The sequence below is a fragment of the Rousettus aegyptiacus genome, unplaced genomic scaffold (genome assembly GCF_014176215.1).
Source record: "Rousettus aegyptiacus isolate mRouAeg1 unplaced genomic scaffold, mRouAeg1.p scaffold_m13_p_1, whole genome shotgun sequence".
NCBI lineage: Eukaryota > Metazoa > Chordata > Mammalia > Chiroptera > Pteropodidae > Rousettus > Rousettus aegyptiacus.
The window spans coordinates 25138935-25158709 of record NW_023416284.1 but is presented as its reverse complement, the minus strand read 5'-3'; the positions used below and the strand labels follow the sequence as shown (position 1 = coordinate 25158709).

Here is a 19775-nt window from a genome sequence, read left to right as displayed (position 1 = left end):
ATTTTATTCTATAACATATTAATAATATACCAATAATTTTCCCTTGAAATCTGTGATAAAAGTTAACACTTTAGATAGGTGAGCCCATGTTTATCTTATGGCTTCTTATATCTCAATTTGAAAAACAGAAACCTGAAGAAATAAGCACTGCTATTATAAAATCAGTTAATTTGAAATCTCCAGAATCTCATAAGAGGAGGTTCTTAAGAGATGAGATTTGGACATTTCTTTCTATATCCTTAATTGGTTATAAACACAGAAATAAATTGTAATAGAAAAATGTTTAAACCAATTGCTCAGAAGTCTAAGAGACTGTTCGGTTTCCAAAAAGTATGCTTTGATGGTGATGGAAGTGAGAATAATGAAACCAGGGACAGAAGAAGTTAAGATGTTTGCTCAATCGGTTACCAAGTTACAAGAAAAGAAATATACGTACTAGATAGGAAAAGACTGAAAAACAAGGGCAAGACTTACTTTAAAGTCTGCTAGTTGTTGGTTGATGATATCCACTTCGGTTCCCACTACCCATTGGAGGGCCTCTCCCTCCTCTGCCGCAGTGGTCATGTCATTGAGTACCTTCAACGTCCTATAGAAGTCCTCTACACGGCCCAGTGTCAGCTCCAGCTGCTCCTGACGAGCTTTACTCCTTTCTGTCAATTTGCCACACTGTTTGTTCAGGGCTTCTAGCTCCCTCTTGAGACCTAACAAATCCAGAGTCCCCTCTTCTTCCAGCATTTGTCGGCATTCTGCTTCAGAGGCCTCTATGTCTAACTTGAGGGCTTGGATTTTGTTAAGGAATAGCCGTACATCCTCAATTTGGGAATGGAGACTGTCAGTATCTCTGCCAATAGCACTCATGCCATCTAGCTCATCGTCCAGGTCTGCCAATTGAGAAAACATCTCTCGGACTCGGCAGTGAAATTGGCCGATTCCCTCCAGCTTGGTTTCCATCATCATGCAACTACTGTTCACTCTTTGCTTCACTTCTAGGAACTCTTGCTGGGTGACCTCAGCTTGATGTAGAAGTTGGGAAGCATCAGACCCATCTGGGGCATCTTCTATCAGGCCCTGAGTAAAGTTCCTCAGATAGTCTACCTGAGGCTCCAGGGCCTGCAGCACTTCCTGTTGGGCTCTGAGCTTTTCCAGGTTCTTGTTGCTACAAGCTTGAGAGCCTAGAGCATCAAAGATCTCAAGTTGGTGTTTGGCCCCTTCGACCTTCTTTTCAATATTCTTAAAGCTTTCCTGGAACTCCTTGAGTCTCTGAGTCATTTCTTCGAGTGACCCGGTTTTGGCCTGTAGCTCTTCTGTAACAGAATCCATGTTCTGGTTGATTCTAGCCTTCTCATCCCGGATATCATCCTCATCTGTTTCTGAAGAATTGATCAGAATATCAGCAGCATTGTTCAATATTTCCAGCAGGGAACGACGCTTTTCCACCTCACTCAGCATAGCCTTTGATCTCAGGAGATTGGACTCTAGCTGCACTGGATCCAGAGTAACCTGCAAATCAGACATCTTGGCCTTACAATCTTCTATCCATGGCCTGAGGTCTTCCACGTGCCACTGATATTTCTGAGCTTTCTGCAAACAGTCCTTGAGCCTGGACTGTCTGTCTGTAGTTTTTTTACTAAGTTCTTCCCAATGGCTTTTGAGCTCAACCAACTGGTTTTGTAAAGTCTTTTTCTCTTCTCCAGGAGGTACAGAAAGAAGCAGAGATTCTCCTTCAGCCACAATTACCTCATAGGAACCACTGTGTTGGTTAAGGCTCTTCTGAAACTCTTCATTCTCTTGTAGCTGAGACTGTAGTCGCTCCAATTTTGCAGAAATTGGGCAGTTTTTTGCTTGCTGACTTTGTTTGTCATCCAACCAGGTTCTAAGCTCATCAAACATTTGCTGGAACTGCTGGGTGCTGGCAAGAGCTACCTGGAGCCTGTTCATGCGATCAGCTGAAATGAGAAAAGTAAATTTAAATCACTCAAGTCTGAACATGGCACTTAAAATGTTTGCTGAGAGTATATGGTCTAATCTTAGGGGAAGGAAACTAAGGTTAATTGAAGGCCTACCATAAAAGAGGCACATAGCTAAGCTCCCCCACTTACTACATCTTATTTAATACTCATTTAATCTTGTAAGGTGATCTAAGTAACAGAAGTAAACTTTTATTTCTAAGCTGGTATAAAGGCACAAAATGTTTCCAGAAAAAAAGGCAATGAATTAATGACAAATTTTTTCTTGTACAAGGCCATGATAAGAAAAGTCCAGAACATGTTCTAATTTGGTAAATGAGTGTGTATGGTGCATCGTATAAAGAAAATAAGCGAGCATCAGCAAGGAATAAGTGTGTAACTCCACCTATAAGTACATCTATGAGCAAGAATCTCTAGGATTATGCTATGTAGTGCTTCACATTTTCCTTATGCCCAATCAATGTGTAATGACCAATTCTCACTGCAGCTGAACAAAGGGATAGGTTAACACTGTTCTGAATCCAAAAGAGACTGCAGGGTCATTCTAGATTCTTGGAACTACCACTAAACCACTTCTTCTTTTGGTTTGCCATTAATAATGGCAGCAGTGTGCTCTTCACCCCGACTCACCTGCAAGGTCTTCTAAGCCTTTGAGAGGCAGTGCAACTGTTTCTAAACGCTTCTTCAGCTCATCCTTGAGGTACTGCTCACCAATGAGCACTGAGAGTTCATCACAGAGTGTCTGTGCCTCCTTAATCTCATGGTCTAATTGTTCCACATCAGATCGAATCTCACTGGTCTCCTCCAATTGCTGCTTTACAGCCTCAGGTTGGGTGCTGATGGCCGACTGGCCACTAAGTCGCTGTCCAACTGCCTTCACTTTCTGTGATAGGTCCTGGAGCAATTCCTGGTACTGGGTGCTTTTGACAATAGCTTGGTCAATTTGGCTGGAACGGGAATTGAGTTTGTCTGTCAGCTCAATCCATTTCTGATTGATGCTCTGGAGTTCTTTCTGTACTTGGCTGGTAGGTGGAGAGACATCTCCAGGGCCTGTTAGGATGCCCTGAGCTGCCTCATTCAGCTGCTCATGCTGTTGTCTGCGTGCTTCAAATTCCTTTAGCATAAACTGTAATAGAAATGACACCAGGATGTTTAGAGAGAAAAGACAGATCTAAAAATGGTGTCAAAACAAAAACTGACTTTGGATTGTGCTTAGTACCAACTTCTTTTGAACATAAACCAGAAAAATCCAAAGACCAGGTTATTAGGAAAATACACATCATTTATATTGACTGCTGAATAAAAATTTGTTTTGAAAGGATCATTATGTCTATTTTATTTATTTTCCTTATCAGTCCTACTCTGTTTTAACATCGGTTACTAAGGTCAGCCTTTGTTGGGAAATTAAAGTTTGTTTTCTGGATTGGTACTTATCAGCTTTGCCAGGCAAACCCAGGTTTCTGAACTGGGCACCTGGATCCCAGAGCCAGCCATATTACTGGCTGGGCTTGCTGTCTAAACTCTCAATACCTCTGTTTTTTTTTTTTTTTTTTTTTAGTTTCTTTCTTGGAATTCCAACAGCACATACAATCTGTATATTATAATATAGCAGAATTAGATAATGCGCTTCTTTAAAGAAAGTACTATGCCTTTTTATGCTTTTCTATCCACTGCTTTACTCATCAAAAGAGTTAGGATTATAGGTTCTGGAGTCAGACTGTCTGGGTTCAAATCCTGACTCCATCCCTCAACAGATGTATAAACTTAGGCAAGTTCTTAAAAAATCTTAGTTTCCTCTTTTTCAAAATGAGGATAATAAAGTACTTACTTGGCTGTTGTAAGGATTAAATAAGAAAATTTATGGAAAGTACTTAGTACTTACAGTGCACAAAAATAAGTAAGACACAACCTCAAGGAATAACAGATGTATAAATAATAAACTATAGTAGAATAAAACAAAAGTAAAAATGTTAAAACACTGATGTGAACATGAAACTGTGAAAGCAAGGAGTAAATGTGATTCATTCTATAGGGAACGACAAAAGTAAAGGTGGGCAATCAAGAAAGGCTTCTTGATTGACATAATAAAGAATATGTAAGAGCTGAGAGTAAGGCTGGTTGAGGGGGAGGCCCTAGGATTAGAAAAGGCACAAGCTGTATGAGTGCGACTTGTTCAGGGAAAAATGCATTATCTGGTGTGGGTAGAAACCTGGGTATATGGGGGAAGAGTTGAAAATCAGGTTGGCAAAATAAACTGGGACTAGATTATAAAAACTCTTATATATCACATTGAGCAGGTATTTGGACTTTAAAAGGCAGTCAAGAGCCACTGAAGCATTTTAATATATTCAGATATGTGATTTAAGGAGATAACTTGATAATTGTGTGGGAAGAGAGACTAGACAAAGAAACCCCTTAGGAGGCTGTTGCAATGGGTTAGGCCTGAGATTAAGCTTACTGGAGGCATTTCAAATGGAGGAAAAGGGACAGATTTAAAACAGTGGTTCTTGAATTATGACCACAGGAGTTCTAAATTCTTTCATGGGATCCATGAGATCAAAACTATTTTTATAATAGTACTAAGGTGTTATTTGCTTTTAAAATTCTTGTTCTCTCATGAATGTTCAATGGAGTTTTCCAGAGACATATTCAATCACAGCCGATTGAATGCAGAAGCAGATATGAAAATCTATGAGAAAATTCTATTAAGCTAGACAGTAAAGAGATTTGCAAAGATATAAAACAATGCCACTCTTATTAAATTTTTGTTTTTGAAAATGCATATTTTATATAAAATGTTACTTATATTAATTTAATCATTTTATCATTATTTTAAAATTAATACGTATTTAAAAAGTTCCTCGATGTTTTAATATAGTAAACATCCATAGATAGTAATAGATAAACACAAGCTCTTTGGGGTCCTCAATAAGTTTTAGGTGTATAAAAGGGTTTTGAGACCAAAAAGTTTGAATACCACTGGGTTAGAAAAATATTTGTAAATTGACTGAATGGGACTTGATAATTAATTGCATGCAGGAGCTAAAAGAAAGTTTTCCTTCAAAAATGACTTAGGTCTTGATTTAGGGGACTTGGTGGATGGTGAAAAGAAATGCAACAAGCTAGGGTGGGTGTAGAACAAGGAAAGGTTCTAGGCAGAATTTCACTGGAAATGACATAACTTGTCTTAAATTTCATGATGTTAGGCACTTAAGCCAATTTTTTTGAGGTCTGGTTAGCAGAAAAGCTTTCTTTCAGGAAAGCCAGAAGATATAAGTTATTGCATTAAGTAATGTGAATGGCTATTACTGGGGATTATAAGTAAAATATGATTCTACAATTTAGTCAGAAGTTCACATTCTCACATCACTCATCTTACTGACTGTTAATGATATTACTAATAATTATTGACTATTTACTGCTTGACCAGCGCCATGATAAAGACCTTAGAAACATCTCATTTGAACTAAGGATCAAGACTCTGAGAGGTTAAATGACTTGCCCGGGGACATATGAAATCTACTTGCTGAGAGTAGCATTCAAACCCAGGATCATGTGACTCCAATTTCTTTGCTCCAAAGCATTCAGCAACACTGCTCACCTGCACCTGCTGCTTTTGTGCATTCAGCATGTTGGGGTCAATAGACAGGGGCCCCAGCACTCCCATCATCAGTTCCTTCTCCATCAGCCAGGGCCGGAGTTGGGATTCTGCAGCTTGGAAGCAGGCCAGATGACTTGCAGATTCCTCTAGCTGCCTTTGCCGAGCCATTGTCACCTCTGTGGCCCTTTCCCATCGGGAATCTGTAGAGAGGAAATGAGAAAATGTATTCCTTCACTCTCATCAACCACAGGCCTGATCCCTAAATTATGTTCCTAATATACTACAGGAAATGACTTATTTATTTAAATGTTTAAATATTTTTTTAAAGTTAAAAATAATCTTCCATTAATTTTAACTAAAGTAACACAAACAGTTTTGTATCTTGATTGTGGTGGTAGTTATATGAAACTAGACAGGGGATAAAACTGCATAGAAGTACAGACACACACATAAACGAGTGCATGTAAAGTATATCTTACACTATAAAGATATTATTTTGTAGCTTTTTTTAAAACTTTCTATATTATAAATATCTACTATGCCAATAAGTTTTTCATACCAATAAAATATTCATCTACATTACTTATAGTTCAATATTATGAACACAGCAGAATTTATCTAATGCTTTCATTGACTAGATTATTTCCCATTTTTCATTTTTATCATCAATACTCTATTTAGTTTTTGATTACAGCAGATTGTCATTCTGACTTGCCCAAGAAAGCCAAACTCCTGACACTTTGAGTGTAAAATCTCTAAATTTTTTTCCCTAATCAAGCTCACTCTTTAATCCTATCTGGGCTTCTTAGTTGCTTATGAAAATTAACTAAAAATAATTCCTACTTTATATGATATGCTAAAATGCTGTATGTGCTTTGAAGATAAGCAATTTAGACAAGGTGAATTTGTAACACCCATGTGATAACTTACTGAGCTCCTCCTGCATTTTCTTCCAGTTTTCTGCTTCTTGTGAGTTGGGATATGCTATTAGTAATTCAGCTAGAGCTTCCTTTACTTTTTGGATTTTTGGAGATTTCTGTTCCAATTCCGCCAGGAAGGCCTAGGAAAAGAACATCATGTATGCCATGAGATTTCTGGATGGGAAACAAAGATGTGAGTGTGGAGGAATGACTGGAAGACTGAGTGGCTATCAGGCTCTAATTCAGATTCTATCCATGACTTGTTTAGTGATTTTAAGATACTTAAACTTCCTGCTTCAATTTTTATTTAAAATAAGAATCTAGATGGTAGGATCTAAATTTCTTTTATGTACAACACATCAGTAGAACCCAAGAAGAAGGAATTATTACACCACATTAACTAAAAGTGTCAAGATACAATCATGATGATGATGACAATAACGATGATGTTTATGTGGTTGGAGATGACATACTATCATCAATTGGAATATAAAAAGTTTTGGTAAACTTTTTTTTTTTTTTTTTTAGATGAGACAACCCTTGGTTGACCTCACAGACTACAAGGACCTTGTCAGCTTACAATGCTTTATTTTTTATTTTTCATGCCTACAGCACCTGGTCTTCCTATGTTGTTTCCCATCCAAGTACTAACCAGGCCCGACCCTGCTTAGTTTCTGAAATCAGATGGGATCGGGCTTGTTCAGGGTGCTATAGCCGTAGACGGTAAAACATTTTTATAGGATTTTCTATATGGTTTTATTTCTTCTGATGTCCTTCCTAGTCCAACGTGTCAATCTTAAGAACGAACTGCAATCACAGATATTTAGATCCCTCTAAGAGCTGGAAAGTCACTTGTATGAGAATGGTTTGGTTTTAGGCATCATACAGAAAATGCAATAACATTCTCAATGAGCTCATACTTCTGAGGAGGGTTATTCTCTTTCTGCAAACACATCTGGTTTTCTTTCTGAATCTGAGTTATAAAAATTTCTAATTTCATAGGTAAGAAGATTCCCTAGGAAAGTTTACGCATATTCTTCATTTGAAAGTTAAACATGCTGCTTGCTCATCATGGTCCTGGGTGGTTGGCCATGTCTCGTTCTCAGGTCCCTGGGCTCAGGCAGGAACACTGGTACAGCAGCCTCTTCCTCTTAGTTTTTGGGGTGCAGTTAATATAAACAGTACCTTGTTAGATTCAGCTTGGGCTTTCACTGTTTCTGTCTTGGTTGGAGATGAAGAGGCATCCATGCCTTTTAGGATTTCCTCTTTGGATTCCAGCCACTGTAGCACTGAGCTTGTCTCCTTCTGAACTTCCTGCATTCTGCTGAGGACAGCCTGAAGGCTTTCCTGGTGTCCCCGAAGTACTTCCCCAAGTTTCTCATATTTCAAGTTCACGTCTGACATGTCGCATTGGATCTCCGTCAGGTCTAGCATCATAGAAAAACACATTAGATTGGGCACAGCTCTCCCAACAACCCCACTGGTTCCTAACCACTAAATTACTCATCAGGATTAAGCATTTCTCCTAGTCCTGCTCGTGAACTAGAGATTATCTTCCTGCTAAATCACATAAAAGTTCCTATTTACATACACAAAGCAAAGAGCTCTCATTAATCTGCTTTTTGATTTCAGCTTTATTACTCACATGTATGAATAAAATGCTAAGCATGAGAACAACAGAAGTGAGGGGAGTTAAGGACCTGTGGCATTTTCCTGCTCTCTCTTCTCTAAACTCCAGAGAAATCACCTGACTGGTAGGTCGAGGGTAGACTAGACTACCTCTAGTATAGCTTCTTTAAAATTCAAAGATTCCCATGTGTTATCTTTAAGGTCTTTCTTCACTGGTTTGACCTAGTGGTATAGTTTTTATTTCTTTAGTACCCGATTTCACTGACTGCCAACCCGTTAGCCTACGGCTGGCAAAGAGGCATCGCACTTGCTTCTTCCTACATTTTTACCCTCACACCCATCCTGGCAGCAGTTCTTCCACACATATATGGAAACACACACAGGTGCAAACATGAACACTGTCCTAACACACCCAACAAAGAGGCACTGTTGAAATGGCATTCTCACCTTTGCAGGTGTGGTATCCGTTTACACTGCCTACAGAGCTTCCTACAGAGGGCAGTATGGAACCTGAGCAGAAGGACAGAGAGACAAACAGGGCAAGACAAACGTGTTAGGAATACATAGAGGCACTGAATTTGTTCTTTGGCACTCACTTTGAGCTCAGGTATCAGGAAGTTAACACAGCACAAGACAACATACTCATGGAAAGAGACAAATCATTTTAGCTGCCAGGCAACAAAGTGTCCCTTGAGGTGTTTCAGCAACTTAGCAGTAATGATTTCTAATCCTTTCTAGAGGAAATCCAAATTCCCTTCTTTAGTCTCCAACTTAAATTCTTTGGACCCTTCCTTCATTTTGTGAAGTACTGGTAAAATGATTAAGTCTTTAAAATGTTATTTGACATCTTTGGAATGAGGATTTATAATAAGGCCAAAAAGGTTCAACTTTAACATTAATGTCTTTCAACATAATAAATAAAAATGAATAATATGTACAATCAAGGTCATAAAAGTATCATTCTTTTAATAATGATATTAAAACCAACTCTTCTTATATTGTTTTAAAAGGAAGATTCCCTATCTTTTCTCTCATGACTTTCTGCTCTCCTTCTTAGATCAGAAAACAAATTCTAATGCCAACAGATTTGGCTCATAAACATTCCCATGAATTCTGCTTTAGGCCTTTGGTTCTGCTTCTAATTACCACAATTTCATGTATGTTCTCCCGCAGTTGATTTCTTGTATTTTGGAAGAGTGTCCCAAGTTAAGTAAATACTAGGTCATTTAATTATAAAGATTATACAGAAATCTGAAGAATATTCATGATATAATGTTACATTAAAAGGACAGAATAAAACTCACGTACACTGATTTTTCACTGTGGAAAAAACTCATGTGCAAGTTATATTGAAAAATGGATCAAACAGAAAGATCATATTCTGTAGTGTGGTGATAGCCGAAGGAAACTGGACTCGTAATTAGGTAAAGAAGGTCCTATATGGAGTTAGTCAAGACAATCACTAACTCCATATGTGAGCCTTCTTCCCTAGGATATGAAGATACTACTACCTATCTTGTCAGCTTTCATGGGGTTACTGGAGAGAGGTAGTGAGGTAATGGATATGAAAGCATTTTATGAAACAAAAAGCATTACACAAATGTAAGGAACTGGAACATTCATGGTTTTTCAGAATTGGAACAGAACTTTGAGAAAAATCAGGCCAGTGATTTTCAAACTGATTTTCAAAGCACCTAAGGAGGTGCTCTTTAGGGACTCTGTAAATGTTTGGTTCAAATTTAATATTCAGAACGTATTTCGAACTACTTAGAAATGGCAATAAAACATGCATATTCAATTATGTTCAACCACATGTTAATCCACTAGATACAGCCAATCTACAGTTGTCTCTCAGTAACCACGGGGGGGAATGGTTCTAGGACACCCGCGGATACTAAACTCCACGGTTGTCAAGTTCCTTATATCCAATTGTATAGTATTTACATATAACTTATGCACATCCTCTCACATACTTTTAATCATCTCTAGATTATTTATACCTAATACAATGTAAATACTATGTAAATAGTTGTTATACTGTATTGTTTATGGAAGAAGACAAGAAAAAAAAGTCTATACATGTTCTGTACCGATGCAACCATCACAGGCCTAACTACATAGTACATGTCAGCAACAATGTGACATTTTCCCAAATATTTTTGATCTGCTGTTGGTTGCATTGCAGAGGTGAATACGGAGGGCCAACTGTATGCTCCTTTTTGGGGGAGAGCAAAGAAGGTCCTGATGGATACATTTAAAGTTCTTTGAGTGTCATCGACTGGAAGGTTGTAGCTCTTTACCAGTACTCCTTTTACAATATTTGAACTTATACATGTCCATTCATGTACAAAGAAAAACATATGGCATATGTGTATTACCTTATGTCAAAAAAGGTTAAGGCAAAAGAGAGAGAGAGAGAGAGAGAGAGAGAGAGAGAGAGAGAGAGAGAAGTTGAGGCCCATCTTCTCAGAGCAGGCTCTCATCAGGGTAGAATTGTGTAATAATAGAATTCAGGTCATAATGATGTTGGGTGTTGTGTTACAGGCAATTTTTGTCCTCAGTGCCAGTTTTAGGTGCCTTCCATGTTTAAGAATATTCTTGTTGAATTAACTTTGAAACAAGAATTTCTCATTACATCACTTTCAAAGTTCTAGTTCGGTTTAATCAAAGAGTATTCTAAGATTGCAGAGTGAAAATTTTAAAAACATTTGTCATTATTTTCAACAATTTATCTGTGTGAACCATATTTTCTGGATGCAATGCAACCAAACAAAATTTAGAAATAAATCAGATGATGAAACTGTAAACCAACAGTCCTATTTAAAAATTTTTTATATTTACAAAGATAAGTCTCAATATTCTCATTAATGGATTTCAGAATAAAGAAAGACTATAAATGAATTTATAAGGGAAATTTATGCCCACAAAATATGTCTTTCTTTGCTTTCTGTAGTAGAGTTCTATATTAAATTTAATTTAAAAAAAAGAGATTCTGGTGCTTTAGAAAGTTTGAACCACCACTGATGTAGTCCAGGAGTTAGCAAGCTATAGTCCACCAGCCAAATCAGATCCTCTGCCTATTTCTATACATAGTTTCATTGGAACACAGATACACCCACACATTTATACATTCTCTGTGGTTGGTTTTGTGCTACAATGGCAGAGGCATATAGATGTGACAGAGACCACATGGCCCACAAGGCTAAAATATTTTTTATCTGGCCCTTTATAGAAAGAGTTTGCCAACTCCTGATGTAGTCATATGCTAAGTCACTGAATTTAGATGTTTATGTGTCAGAATATAAGAATCGCCAATTCCCTGAACTGTTGTCATTATTAAATAATTCAATGTTGAATGCAATTCAATATTGAACTTCTGGGGAGTTCTAAGAGATCTTTAAACTTTAGGATATGGTAGAAAAGTAACCATTCTCAGGAGAAAAAAATAGTGTAAACTTTTCCTTTACTATTTAAGTGACTATAAGAGTATACTAACATCATCTGGTAATAAAACCTACATGATATCAATTAACACCCAGTGAGTGACTGAGTTCATAATGAATTTGTCTGAAAGACTTAATTTGCAGCCAGAGATTATTCAGGTATCTAGGCGCAATCTTTGTATCCACTTCCGAGAAATGTGTCAGCCTCTGGTGCATCCAGACTAAATTCTAAATATTAGCCCCTCCCAAGATATCACACTTATACCATCCAGAGCTGACTCCAGCATAAAGATGATGTGTAGCTATCCATTCACATGTATAAAAGAGAGAAATTCCTCAAGATAGAAAATCCTGTTGTAATATTTATATGGTTCATTTGAAGTTCTAAGTGGGCCAAACAGTCCCTTTACTTTTTCCCATCACAGGAAGAGATTTTGTAAAATGGAGCAATGTTATACAGCAAATGGAAAATAGATCAGGTTGAGGGGGGGAGACTGCTTCATGGATTCCCCATTTGTTCTCATAGCCGACCTTGATTCCGACTTTTATTAAATAAGAAGTCATTACCAAAGTCCAAAGCAAAGAGTGAGGTTTATTCTCTATATGTTTAAGAGCCTGCACTCACCTGTTTTGGCCTGGGAATCAGGTGCTGTGATCTCCATGATGAGATTTTCTAAAGACGTGCCTGTGCAATTTATTTCTTCTACCAAAGTTCCTTTACTTGTCCAGTCATCTAGGAGACCCTGTTTCAAGAACAAAAAAGCTAAATGTAATATTTGGGAGCTTTCTCCTCATAAATGGGGACATCTGTTCTTCTACATATACTCTCTAGTTATAATGAATTAAGAGACCATCCTCATATATTGAGCCATTTCAAGATCTTAGCCAGGTATGAAAGAACGATACCTTGAAATAATCAGGACCTTCCCATTAATTCATTCATTATTTAATGAGTATTTACTATAGGCTAGGTATCTTGTTAGACACTGTGAATACAAAATAAGGATACAGTTCCTAAAACCGAGAGTTCAGATTATCAACTGCATTGTAATATAATATATGCTATTACAGAAATATAGACGATCCGTAAATTCTGAGAACACAAGAGGAGACACATCTAACTCTGGCTAGAGCGAGGAAAGCTCTGAGTTAAGACTAAAGGTTGCCAAGTGGCCAAGGGTAACAGCATGCATGTAAAGAATAAAAAGGAAATGGCCACTGTAAAGTAAAATGAGGAGCTAAACAGTGAAGTGTAGTGAAATACACAGAATCATAGGCTACACTTTGCATTTTCAAGGGAACTTTATATTGGGTTTAACTTGGGAAACAATGGCATCGGTTTTAACACTTAAGTAAGTACCAGGTCATACTGTGTCTAAGATGTGGACTGCCTACCACAGTAATTAGATTTTACTCTAAAACAGGGACACTATCCTTGCCTTCAATCCCTTCCTCCACTTTGAATTTCCCTAATAATTAGTTTGCTTTTGACTTAAAGTTGTAGAGCAGCAACAGAGAAAGACAGAGAGCCATGAACATCTAGCAAGCTCATGCTGCCTAACTTCAAACTGAACTTTATCAATTCACAGCTGCCAATTTTTATTAATTACTCTTGACTCCATAGGGCTATAGTTCCTAAATTATGCACTGACTCACAGGACATTTTAAATTTTTGAAAGAAATACAGTGACATCTGTTGGACACCATATGAACAGCTACTATATTAAGTTGTTTGGACCTGACCACTTAGCAATTGAGGTTTTCTATTTTTGTTTTTGGCCTTGTGCTGCTATGAAAAATTTCTTGAAACTTAAGGGTACTGTGAACCAAGAAACTGGGAAACCTCTGCCCTAGCAAATTCCCTACAGCAAATGCTCCTCGTACTCTCTTCTGTGAAAGCAATCAAACTCTTTTCTTTCATCTGCTCAAGATAAATCCTGCTGTACTAAGACAATAAGGATGAGTGCATGAGATTTAGTTGGAGGCTGGTTTCAACAAGAAGAGATGTGTCAGAGGTACAAGCAGAGGCCAGATGACTACAAATCAAAGATGGTGCAGAAATATTCTGCAAAGGATAGGAAAAAGGAGTCCTACCTTTGAAGGCACCTCCCAAACATCTGATCCTAACCTTTCCTTTATTAGGTGTAGTACTAGTTCTTCCCTCCTTGATTTCATAATCATATATCTAGTCATTGGCTCACATATAATTGTTTAATTCTCAAACATACAATGAGAGGTTAAGTTTCTCAAGGACTGGAGTTTGGAAACTGTCTGTCTTTTTTATGATTCACCAAAGCATGAGAGGCATCTAAGAGATTGCTGAAACTTTACAAGTACTATTCCCAGATTATTGTTTTGGTTTTTTAAATAGATGTTTTGGTGCTCAGTGCTTGGGTAGGGGTGGGTGGTAATTTCTATATTGATGTAGACAAATAAGTTGCATTTCTCATACCACTTCTCCACCACATTTGGAGATGAATCTGTACACACTTCTAAACTGCTCTCTAGTCCGATTCCTGGACATCTTTTGTTTGCTCACCTTTAGGTGTTCAATCTGCTTTTCCAGCTCTTTAGTACTCATGAAAGTCTCTGTAGGTGGAATACTCCCTTCAGTTTCTTTCAGCCATTTCTGGAAGGTCCTAACCAGCTTCCGGAATTCATCCAATTGTTTCTGGCAAGATGACGCATCTTCTTCTCTGTCAGTGAAGACGTTTTGTTACTTGCGAAACTAAGCTTTGCAGAAAGTCAACTTGAACTAAAACAAGGTTCATTCTTGGATTCTAGGCATCAGTTTCCTAACAGGGCCTTTCCTTTTCATCATTTTTTCCACAGCAGCTCTGGCTAAACAACCACATATAATATAGGAGAGCAACAAACTAAGGAATCTGTTGCCCTTGTTTGGACATTTCTGGGGAAAGAAGTCTTCAATCTTACTCTAGGCTAAAGTGAAAGTGAGAAAAACTAAAGGAAGCGTGCTATTTAGGTACTAGGATACAGTGGAAAGAATGCAGGCTTTGGATCCCAAGTCCAGCTCTGCTACTTCTTAGGTATTTGACTCTTTCAAGGCCTAATCAAATGCTAATTCCTTTAGTAATTAAGATGCTAAAAATGAAGCTCTAAGAAGTTAGGCTATGTACACTGATATATAAAATAAATCAAGGAGAAAGGAGAAATCAATTTGGAATTCAGTTTTGGAAATGGCCACATCAGACTTCAATCCAGGTATTCTGGTTCCTCAAACAGCTAAAAAGTCCTTTGCACAGGGGAAGAAACACAAAGTCTTCTTGCTTTTGTCCACCTCCCTTCCACTAAAATTAACCTGCTGCTTATAGTATTGGTTTGAGCAACTGCTTTTCTCTAATCAATGCCAATATTTGCTATTATATTTATGGCTAAACCAAGAGAAAGTCTTATTCGAGCTCTTAAACCTATGTGAGGCTTTCTAATAGAGGAATCATGGCTTTTCAACAATGAGCAGATAACCTGAAATCAGCCACCTTTGTCATAGATTTCCATGTTTGCCTTAAAAGAATATAGACACTCCTCTAAAATAGCAACTTAAATGTGGTTAAAACAAGCAAGGTGAGTGCCAACATAACCTTTAATTATGCCTGGGAAATCTCCTCTAATTTTTCTCTTTATTTCAAATCCTGCCACAATCCTATTTGGTCCCCCAAATTTGTTCTATTTGGTTCAGGTAGCCTGGGCTTTGGATGGTACAGAGAGGAACTGAGCCCCATTACAGAGAAGGAATGTTTTAGTAATAGAAAAACCACTAAGCATCAAGTAGCTTGGGGAGCTGTGGCTGAAAGATGCACTTTTCAACCCACTATGACTCATTGGCAGAGTTCTTGATGCCACTTTTTCTAGTGAAGAAGGAACAGATAATCATTTCACTCAACAGTAAGAAAAAATTAGTTCCCCAACACTGACCAATGTATTTGAGAACTCACCTTTCTTTAACCATCTTTTGGAGCTCTGTGAAGTCCTTTTTGAGGTTCTGTATCCTGTCCTGATGCTGGGACAGGTCGAGTGCAAAGCCACAGGAGCTCAGTTCAGTGACCAGATGCTCGAGAGTCTCAAGGTTCTCCTGTTGGTCTTCCATTTCCAAATTGAGCTCCTGTCAAGCAAATAGGAAATGTATTCAGTCCTCTGGTCCTTATAAGTAAATATACACGAAAAGATGGAAGATATCTAGACAGCATAACAGAGTGGAGGTTTTTGGAGTAAAAAAAAAAAAAAAACCAAAAAAACACACACCCTGAAATTCAATAATGGCTTTGCCAACTTATTAGCTTTGCCACTTATGATCTTAAGCTATTAAACTTCTCTAAGGTTCTACAGTCTATCTCTTCTCCTGTAAAATAGGCAAATATACTCTCTCCATTATTTAACACTGTATTGAAGATATTAGGTAAGAGAAAATAATTTGTGGCATAAAAATTTGAAAAATATGTATAACTATATTTTCAGATGACATGAAGGGATACTTACAAACTCAAAAGAATCAACAATACAACTAAATCAAACAATGAAGTAATTCAATAAATAGCAGGACATAAAACCAACATATGAAAATCAAGAATGAAAACTTCATTTACAATAGCAGTACAAAAGGTACAGCTTTAGGAATCAACTAACAAGAAATGTATAAAACCTTAATGAATAAAACTTTAAAAAGCTTCTGAAAGACACAAAAGCAGACCTGAATAAATAGCAAAGATCCATAAAAATATGCATATGTACATATATACGCATGCATGAATAGCTTAAAGTGATCCAAATAAAAATACCAACTTTTTTTTCCTCTCTAGAACTAATAAAGTTGATTCTGAAGTTTATATGGAAAAACAAATGTGTAATTATAGCTATGAAAAAGCCTGTAAGAAAAAAAAAGTAATTAGAAAGACTGGTCCTAGATATTAAAACATACCACGAAGTTTCTATAATTAAAAAATAGTACACTATATAACTAGGTAGACCAGTGAAACAGAATGGTACAGCCATTCAAGAGCTCGAGTTGGCCACTTCTTGGTCAAATGAAGTACATGCCTATACTATAACCCAGCGATTCCACTCCTGCACATACACATATATCCGTGGTAGGTAATCCTTCTCACCAAATATTTCTAGCTCTGCACCTTCTAGGTACATGGTAAGATTACATTTCACCATTGTCAGATGTGGTCCAGTGAAACTTGCTTTGACTAATAAAATGTGAACATATACAATATCTCCTCTTCCTACTGAAGCGATAATTATGGAAGCTATGTCAGGATGAAGTTTCCATCGACCTGAGTCCCTGAGTGACTGTGATGAGATAAGTAACCTGCTAATCTGGGTTGAACATGTAATGTGAGTGAAAATTAAAATCCAGGCTATGTTTTTAAAAATGGGAAAACAGTGCCTGCTTTAAAGGATGGTTGTGACAATTCAAAGCAGGTAAAGTTTCCAGTACACTGACCGACATATTGTATGCTCAGTAAATGTGGGTCCCCTCCTTGCCCTTCTTTTGCCTTTATTCTGTCAATCTGGGAGATATATCCTCACCTGGATCTGCTGGAAGAAGTGTGCAATATCTTGATCTGGCTGATTTCCAGAGGCCAGCATCCGACTTTTGTTTTCCATGAATTGCTGCAGCTTATCAGAGAGATGTTCGAACATCTCTGCCTGGGGCAGGAGCTTCTTTAGGGAGCTCTCCCTCTCTTGCTGCTGTAGACAGAGCTGCTCAAAGCGTTGGCTCACCTCCGCCAGTTTGCCCTGCAGCACTGCTGCTGTGGTGCTGTCTGCTGACTCCATGAACCGGGTCACCATCTCACGGGTGGCCTCCAAGCTGCTCTTTTGCCGAGCAATATCCTGCTTCAATTTCTGCCATCAAGAACATATCTGTCAGCTCCTGGCTCACTTATTCAAGGATATCTGAGCCACAAACTAATAAACTTCTAAAAACTACATGTTCACCTACTCAAAGAGTGTTGAAGGATTGCATCTGAGCCTTCAGAATACCATACATCTCATCCACTTAGTTCTCTAACCCACTTCACCAAATCACTTTGCTATTACCACTGTTCTTACAGTTTAACAATGGTTTAGAAATTGAGTAGAAATATCTTCACATGGATTAGCCATCACCTTTAAGTCTCATTAGAAGATTTATAGAAATGACTTATTCTGATACTTTTTCAAAATGATGTAATTATAGAATGTGGCAAATATAACCTTTATGGGAACTCAGGGTAGACGTCTCACCATGTTACTGGCCAGGGCTTCTTGGATGACTCCTGAGGACAGAGATGCCACCTGCTCTTCTTCCAGGTTTTTTTCAACTTCCCTGATGGACTGTAACAAGCTCTCCAGGCTTTCCTGGACACTCTGAGATTGAGCAATTGCCTTCTGCAGCAGAGCAGAGCGCTCAGCCAAGCTACAGGAGAGGCTTTGGAAATGGTTAAGTATGAAACCTGGAAAATCAAGGCCATGAGAAGAGAGAGTAGAGACTATTTTTGAGTTGTGCTTTTAAAAATAATGTTTTTAAATTGCACATGTTAATTATAATAACAGATATCAAGACAAATAGAAGGAATAAGCTTAAAGGATATTAATATTTGAGCCAAATTCAATAAGTACTATTTATTTAGCCCTTACGAAGTGCTAGGAATTTCTGTCATTAGGAACATGTCTGTCCTAGATGCTGAGTACTAAAGATAAATCAAGATAAAGTCCCTGCTTTCTATAAACTTAAGATTCTAAAAGAGAGCACAGGCAGAGGAAGGGACATCACAATTAACCATGAAAATAAAATCCTAAGTGCTATTTTGTTACTTGGAATTCTGTACTGGAAGAGCCAGAAATAAGAATGATTATTTATCTTTTATATCTTTTTTGGGGAGGGGGCAGTCATGACTTTATAACTTTATAAAACGTAACTTCTTGGGTAGATTTTGAAGCATAAAGAATATTTCATGATAAGCACTTGATGTTATCAGATAAGCAACGGGAGAAACTTTAGGGGTTAAGTAATTAAGAAATGACTAGTTTACTTTGGAAAGAAGTACTGTGTGGCTAGAAAGCAGAATGCCTGGGGGAAAGAGATTGAAGCCAGATTGCAAAGGTCCTTCGATGAAGCAAGAATGTTCATTAGATGGTGAGCTATTATTCATGTTTATATCCTCAGCACCTAGCTCTCATCAGATACTTGTGCAACACATTGTGATGTATTACAAAACAGAGGTACATACTAGGAATTGAGAGAGCACTATTACTGTTGCTGCTTTATACCTGTAGTTTCTTGAATACACTTGTGGTCTAGGGCTGGCTCCCCTTCAATTTCCATGAGGTCATGAGCTACTTTTTGGAGCTTTTCTACAGGTACTTGGTGCTCAGCCAATTCCTCCTGCAACTGCTGCTTGTCCATGAAAAAGAATAAAAGAAAATATCTGAGTGAGTAACCAAAGCTGGTTCTAGGAATCTGGAGTTACTAAGCAGCTTATAGAGTAATTCTCAGCTTATCCACAGCCATAGATATTAAAATGTTTAGGAATCAGATCTTGTCCAAAGAATCCCAACCATGGTATTTAACCTATGCCAGTATTAGCTTTGCTTTGGGGTACTCTAAGTAATGCAATACAACAATCTGTGTCTTGGCTTACCTTCGTTGTTGCAAGCTGTTGTTGCAGGACCCCAGGGTCAGAGGCAACAGTATCTGAGAGGAGCTTCTCCACGTTGGCCTCACAAGCCTGCATCCAGGCCTGCAGGCTGTTGGCACTGCTCTGGAACTGCTGATACTGGCCTAGTAGCATGTTCAGGTGAGAGCCCAATCGCGTACACTGTACCAGAGAAAGAAGGGAAAGCAGGCTTAAGCAAGGCCAGGCCAAAGGCAGAAGCTTCCTAGGTAGGATCTAAAGAAAAGCCTCCCTTTTTCACAGGGAACTCACTGTCACTACAGTTAGGGACAGTGCAGGGACCTCCACAGACAGGGATAGCAACCACTTTCTATGAGTGGGGTCTTCATTGTTTGAGCCATACTATTTACCTCAACTTTATTATATACTAGGGGAGATTTAGTGAGCCGTATAACAAACCACCAAAGAACTATACATCTGGTTGCAGGCAGAAAGGGAATAAGAGATACAAAAGGTGTTCCTCTTTGGGGGTTAGAGGTATTGATAGAAAACACAAGACAGGTAAGAAGAACTGACTAGATCCTACACCTCAGGAG

The 19775-nt window shown here is 38.0% G+C and overlaps 1 protein-coding gene and 1 pseudogene across 34 annotated transcripts in view; both read right to left on the bottom strand.

Annotated features, from left to right (window-relative positions):
* MACF1 (microtubule actin crosslinking factor 1) overlaps positions 1 to 19775 on the bottom strand; it is a 293808-nt gene that overhangs the window by 74354 nt on the left and 199679 nt on the right. For 32 of the 34 annotated variants that reach the window (XM_036232126.1, XM_016157363.2, XM_036232219.1 and 29 more), the window contains 13 exons: positions 19207 to 19383; positions 18836 to 18959; positions 17810 to 18018; positions 17111 to 17428; positions 15514 to 15680; positions 14100 to 14256; positions 12186 to 12303; positions 8565 to 8627; positions 7674 to 7915; positions 6499 to 6628; positions 5569 to 5768; positions 2598 to 3093; positions 475 to 1946 (listed from right to left, as the gene is read on the bottom strand). In XM_036232126.1, coding sequence (XP_036088019.1) covers positions 475 to 1946; positions 2598 to 3093; positions 5569 to 5768; positions 6499 to 6628; positions 7674 to 7915; positions 8565 to 8627; positions 12186 to 12303; positions 14100 to 14256; positions 15514 to 15680; positions 17111 to 17428; positions 17810 to 18018; positions 18836 to 18959; positions 19207 to 19383 — 3873 coding nt within the window. The remainder of the gene's footprint in view (positions 1 to 474; positions 1947 to 2597; positions 3094 to 5568; positions 5769 to 6498; positions 6629 to 7673; positions 7916 to 8564; positions 8628 to 12185; positions 12304 to 14099; positions 14257 to 15513; positions 15681 to 17110; positions 17429 to 17809; positions 18019 to 18835; positions 18960 to 19206; positions 19384 to 19775) is intronic. The other 2 variants (XM_036232203.1, XM_036232103.1) reach the window with 1 other exon arrangement.
* LOC118606766 lies at positions 7092 to 7210 on the bottom strand (annotated as a pseudogene).